This window comes from Indicator indicator, chromosome 24, assembly GCF_027791375.1.
Source record: "Indicator indicator isolate 239-I01 chromosome 24, UM_Iind_1.1, whole genome shotgun sequence".
NCBI classification, from domain to species: Eukaryota; Metazoa; Chordata; class Aves; order Piciformes; family Indicatoridae; genus Indicator; species Indicator indicator.
This window is the reverse complement of record NC_072033.1, coordinates 16,628,408-16,635,003: the sequence shown is the minus strand read 5'-3', so window position 1 is coordinate 16,635,003 and position 6,596 is coordinate 16,628,408. Positions and strand designations below refer to the sequence as shown.

Here is a 6,596-nt window from a genome sequence, read left to right as displayed (position 1 = left end):
CTTCTGCCACAAAGCAATTTCATGCCTGAATTTAGATCTGTTTGCAGTTGGTGTCCCTAAAGCAGGTGAATTTTCCTGCAGGTCTGTGAGGGGAGCTAGACAAGGAGTGCAGTTCACAAAGCAGGCACCAGGAACTGGTCTGGGGGATAGAACAGAAACAAAAGCCCCATCAGATGATGAGATTAAATTCTTGGTCTCCAATCTCCTCTCTGTTTTAATCAAGCACATCCTAACCAAGGTATGCAGAAGATCATGGTCAGTGTGGATGAGAAGGGAGATAGCACAGACAGCTAGGGAGGAAAGCACTGTCCTCAGAAGCAGCCCCCCCCCCCAGCCCCTAACCTCCCACCCCCTTCAGACCATGTCAGCACTAAGAGATAAGAGCTTCTATCAATGCTGATCAATATCTAAAGGGCATGAGTCAAAAGGCTGGGGCCAGGCTCTTGTCAGTGGTGCCCAGTGGCAAGGGGCAATGGGCACAGACTGGAACCCAGAAGGTTGTGGCCAGGAAAGTTCTCCTCCCCCTCTATTCCACACCAATGAGGCCACATCTGGAGTTGTGTCCAGTTCTGGGTTCCCCAGTTCAAGAGAGACAGAGAACTGCTGGAGAGAGTCCAGCAGAGGCTTACGGAGATGCTGAGAATCATCTCTGTGAGGAGCAAAGGCTGAGAGCCCTGGGGCTGAGAGCCTGGAGAAAAGCAGCAACAGAGGGGATCTGAGCAATGCTCAGCAAAAGCTAAAGGCGGGAGGAACCAGAGTCTGCTCAGTGGTGCCCAGTGCCAGCACAAAGGGCAGTGGGCACACACTGGAACCCAGGAGGTTCCATCAAGAGAAACTCCTTTTCTGTAAGGGTGCAGAGCCCTGGAGCAGGCTGCCCAGAGAGGTTGTGGAGTCTCCTTTTCTGGAGAGCTTCCAACCCCCCCTGGCCATTGTGCTCCTGGGCAAGCTGCTGTGGGTGCTCTGCTGGAGCAGGGGATTGGACTGGGTGAGCTCCAGAGGTCCCTTCCAAACCACACCATGCTGGGATGTCCCAAAACACACAGCACCTGGCCAAGGCAGTGAGGCAGCCACTTCCAGCATAGCATCATTTGGGCAGTGACAGAACAGCTTCCCAGGGATTTGAGTTGTGCTTTATGCTGAAAACCAGGAAGCCACAAGAGGATTTCTCAGTGTGGAGCACATTTCCACCCTTCTGCCCTGGAGAACAGTTCTAGATCAGTAAAGTGAACATCACATCCTCTTGAAACTCTTCTTGCCATGTTTCTCTTTGACAAAGACAGCAGCAGTTCCTGGAAAACTGCCTTCCCCCTGCAGACCCATCAAACCTTGCTTTCCCTTACAAAGGCTTCCAAACTCTGCCAGCTTTCCCAGAACAGGCAAGAGGAGAGCTCAGGGAGGCTTTCAGCTGAAGAAGCAGCCTCCATAGCATTCCTGCACAGCACCTTGGGCAATCTTACATTTGTTTAATCTTGTTCAGGCTTAGTGGCTGCTCAGATTGTGGTTGAAATTCAGGAGGTATCTGTGTGCTATGTGCACTGAGCCTGAAATACTTATCAGCTGCTGAGAAGTCAGGCAGACCCCACGGGCTTAAAGAGCTACAGGAGGGCAATGAAGGGTTTGGTTCCCACCCAGTCAGCAGTGCACAGAAATATTGCCAGAAAAAGGTAAGTATCGACAGAACTGGAGCAAAGTCAGTTTAAAAGAGGCAGAGACATGGTGCTGAGGGACAAGGCTCAGCACCAGACTTGGTGATGTTAGAGAATGGTTGGGCTCGATCTTGAAGGTCCTTTGCAGCCAAAAAAAAAAAAAAAAAAAATCAATGGCTCTGAACTACATGGAACCAGAGAATCATTTCAGTTGGAAAAGACCTTTAAGCTCATCATGGCCTCTGACCTGCCTGGTTAAATGACACCACCAGACACAGCCCTGCTGCATCTCTGCTTTTTGTCTCCCCTGGTGCTGACACAAAGGTCAGGCAACCTGCAGCTGGGGGAAGAACCAAAAAGACTAAAGGGGAACCAAGGGAGCCTCTTTTTGCAGGGACATGCAGGTGAGGTGATCTTACACTGCTGCTGCTGCTCTCTAACCTCAGGGACTTCCACCAAGCATCACAAGACTCCTGCATCTTCTGCTGCACATCTGAAGGGTTTAGCTGCACCTGCTCCCAAGCTGGACCAGAGATCCAGCCGAGTGAAAGCCAGATGAGCTCCCCCCAGCACCCAACCCCAGCATGGGTCTGCCAAGGTCCAGCTGTTTGTTTGTTCATTTTGAGCACTGTAACATTGGTTACCCTCCTCCCTTTCCCTTCAGCCCCTGTGTGCATCTTTGTTAAAGCCACTCAGTGTTCCCTATGGAAGCAGTTGAACATCCAGCCCAGCCCTCCCCTTCCCAACATTTCACATATCCCACACTCAGCCCTGAGGGCTGCCTGGGCTCCTCAATATCTCTCTCACTCCTGAAGGGATGCATCCCTGGAGCATCAGCTGCTCACCAGCATCCTCCTTATTTACTGTTTAAATCACCCTGCAGAGAGAAAAAAAAACTTCCCCCTCCCCCCCCCTTCCCTGGTGTGAACAAGTGCTAATCACTCAGACTTGCAACACACACCCAGAGCCACCATGTTGATGTGACTGCAAAGCTGGGGAACGTCAGCAGCCCAGAGACCCTCCTCCAGCTCGGATTAAAGAGAAGAGGCTGAACAGAGCTGGAGGAGCAGCAGGTGCTAGAGGTGGCAGCCAGAGCTACTCACCAGGTAAGAACAGCTCAAGCCTCCATCCCCATCCCTCCCGGTCCTGCTCACTTCGCTGCTGAGTGACAACAAAAGCCCCGCGGAGTGAGGAGCTTCTCCCTGCACAGCCTGGGGACCAGCTGCCGATTCTTTGATCTTCACAGCGGGGGTCGGCTGTTTGTTCGCTTCCTTGCTGAGGAATTCTTGGAAGTGAGGGTCAGGAGAGAGGGACAGATGTGGATGTGGACAGATGGGGTAATTCTTGCTTGGGCTCTGAAGTGGATTTGCTTTCAGGCTACTTCTGCTCCCTTCTCTTCGAATAATCCTGAAGTTGGGAGATTTAAGGTTTTCGGTCCATCTGTGCCAAGTTTTGTGTGCTGCCACAGTTTGCCGTAGGGATGCTCCTGGTGTTGACAAAGATCTTGACCTGCCCTTGCTTTAAGGCTTACTTTAACTGTGTATTAAGCTCCTTTAGCCCCTAGTTCTGAAAATAATCTTTGAACTCTCTTTCCCCCCTGCTTCCTTATTTTGCTTTTTTTGGTGGTAACTCCTCCATAATTTGTGAGATCTCAGTCAGTGAAGAGCCTGAACTCAGACAAAGGCACTGAGTAACCACTGTGACGTTTCTGCTCCGGCGTGGAGAAACCAACAGCAGCTGCCCCTCAGCCCTTCCCCAGGCTGTGAACAGTCAGCCAGGCACAGAGCTGCCTCTGCTCTGCCTGCTCCTGCCAGCCCCAAAGAGGACTCTCTGCAGACAGCTGAACTGCAGCCACTTGACTTCTCCAGCAGAGAAAAGCCAAAGTTCACTGGGATGCTCTCCAAGGAATTCCCTGGCTAACACAGGGAGTCATAATTCTTTGTTGATGGAGCTTTATGTCTTGGGGGGTTTTGCTTCTGATCACTTGCAAATCAACTTCTCCAATGGTGGAGGTAAGTCAGGTGGTCCATGCTGCCTCATAAACCACTCTTTGGAATTAACCCACCTCTAAATGAGACAGCAGCTGCTTCTCAAAGGAGGAAAAAGCTCTCCCTTCTGGGCTAGCAGGGCTTCCAGCAACACCTGAGGCCATCTGGGAGCAGCAAGCATGGGAAACAGCTCCCTTTGGGATGATCTGAACAGCACCTGTGGCAATGCAGGCAACAGCTGCTACCTGGACAGCAGCATGAGGTTCAACTTAACCTTCCAGGAGCCAGCAGCTGATTTCTACGTGGTGCTGCCCGTGATGTACTCCATGATCTGCGCCGTTGGGCTCACCGGCAACACCGCTGTCATCTACGTGATCCTCAAGGCCCCCAAGATGAAGACTGTGACGAACATGTTCATCCTCAACCTCGCTATAGCTGACGACCTCTTCACACTCGTCCTGCCCATCAACATTGCCGAACACCTGCTCCACTACTGGCCCTTTGGAGAAGTCCTCTGCAAGGTCATCCTGTCCATAGACCACTACAATATCTTCTCCAGCATTTACTTCCTAACGGTGATGAGCATAGACAGGTACCTGGTGGTGCTTGCCACGGTCAGGTCCAAGAGGATGCCCCACCGGACCTACCGGGCAGCCCGGATCATCAGCCTCTGCATCTGGGTCCTGGTCACCATCATAGTTCTGCCCTTCTTCATCTTTGCCAATGTCTACATAGATGACCTGGAGATCAAGAGTTGTGGTCTCAATTTCCCCAAGCCTGAAAGGTTTTGGTTCAAAGCCAGCAGGATCTATACCCTCATCCTTGGCTTTGCCGTTCCAGTGTCCACCATCTGCATCCTCTACACCATGATGCTCTACAAGCTGAGGCACATGCACTTGAACTCCAACGCCAAAGCCCTGGACAAGGCTAAGAAGAAGGTCACTGTTATGGTCTTCATAGTCCTGGCTGTGTGTCTCTTCTGTTGGACGCCCTTCCACCTGGCCACCATCGTGGCTTTGACCACTGACTTGCCCCAGACCTCCATGGTCATTGGCATCTCCTACTTCATCACCAGCCTCAGCTATGCCAACTCCTGCCTGAATCCCTTCCTGTATGCCTTCCTGGACGACAGCTTTCGGAAGAGCTTCCGGAAGATGCTGGAGTGCAGAACTTCTTGAGCAGTGGCTTGGGGCTGGGGGTCTCTCCCGTGGCAGCTCTGCAGACTGAAGGGTTGGTCAGTGAATGTGCAAGGGTCTCCTTTCACTCCGTTGTAAGCTCTGTGTCTATTTGTCGCTGTCACTCACATGCTTGTCCTGCTTCCTTGCAGCTCTTGCACTGTCCTCCCTCTCTGCACCTCCCAACTTCTAACAGTTTCTGTGTTCTTCTTTCCAAAGACCTGCTCCGAGTCGTTAAGGACAGGAAGCTTCCTTTCCAGAGGTACTTAGGCTGCATTCTGGTCCTTCAGTGCCATCTGCTGTACAGCACAGGCAAGCTGAAGAGCAGCTTTCAGACCCATGCAAGTCTCAGTTCTGGCTAGAATCAGAGAATTGTTTCAGTTGGAAAAGCCCTCTAGGACCACCAGGTCCAGCTATTGACCTACCACCACTAAACCATGTCCCAAATTGCCACGGCCACACGTATTTCCTGGAGGGTTGTCATGGAACAGAGCTCAAAGCACCTCCAATTCCATATCAGTAAACCAGAGGATGCAAGATGAACACTTGGAGGAGAAAAGGAACCCTTTTCACCTCTACATGTGCTAGGACTTGGGCTTTGCTTTTGAGGGATGTCCATCTGCCACCCTCACTCCAAATCTCTTTCCTAAATTATGAACACAAGTTAGAATTAAACCAAAAGCAAGACTTTGGGGGGAGTGGGGGGCTGTGTCTCCAAAAGAGCATCAAGCAGCATACTGTACAAATACCAGGGCAGCTGTGGGAGTTTGTGTTTGAGGTTATTTTTAAACCAGTTGTTCCTGTCAGGTGTCAAAGATATGTTTATTTAAGAGTGGGTAATAAAATAAACCTAGTGTGACAAAAAAAGAAAGCCTGGTCCTTCTTTCCCTGGAGGGAGCTTACACTGCTTGCCCCATGCCTTTCCTACACACAGACTGCATTTTTCCTGCTGTACAGTACAATGGTGGAGATTGATAACAAGATCAAGGTGGTTTGCAAGCCACAGGCAAGCACTACAGACCAGGTTCCTTATAGAATCATGGAACTGTAGAGGTTGGAAATCACCTTTGAGATCACCAAGCTCAGCTGCTCACCTAGAGCTCACAACCCCAGCACTGTTGCTAACCCACGTCCCTCAGCACCACATCCAGTGGGCTTTTAAATATCTCCAGGGATGGTGACTCCACCACCTCCCTGGGCAGCCTGTGCCAGTGCCTCAGAACCCTTTCTGTGAAGAATTTTTTCCTAATCTCCAACCTAAACCTCCCCTGGTACAAGTTGAGGCCATTTCCTTTTGTCCTGTCACTTGTTGTATGTGAGAAGAGACCAACCCCCACCTGGCTCCAGCCTCCTTTGAGGGACTTATAGAGAGCAATGAGGTCTTCAACAGCTAAAGAGCAAAAGTACTTCATCAGAACCAGGGCTTGAGATTAGGAGGCTAGAGATCACAAAAACCATATTGAACCCTTCAGGAACCATCCCAACCATGCTGAAACTCCATCACCCTTCTCCCAGCAAGGCAGCCTCTCCCTCCAGGAGGTGAACACACCACATCTCCCAGCTTTCAGCCATGCAGGGATCTCACCTCCACCAGCAGCCTAGAGAGAAGAGCAGGGCTTGCTACCATGCTCAGTCTCTAGCAGGGATCCACCACAGCCAGCAGAGTGCATGTGCCACAGGTCTGCTACTCTGACTCCTCATGAGCCACCAAAGCACCTTGTTAAATATGAGTAGCAACACTAGAGACTAACTCCCTCATTCCCTCTACACAAACCAACCACCCCCAG

At 51.1% G+C, this 6,596-nt stretch overlaps 1 protein-coding gene across 1 annotated transcript; it reads left to right on the top strand.

Moving 5' to 3' along the window:
* The first annotated feature begins 3,813 nt into the window (after positions 1-3,813).
* NPBWR2 (neuropeptides B and W receptor 2) lies at positions 3,814-4,812 on the top strand. The gene has a single exon (XM_054392043.1). The coding sequence runs from the start codon at positions 3,814-3,816 to the stop codon at positions 4,810-4,812; it is 999 nt and encodes a 332-aa protein (XP_054248018.1).
* The last annotated feature ends 1,784 nt before the right edge of the window (positions 4,813-6,596 follow it).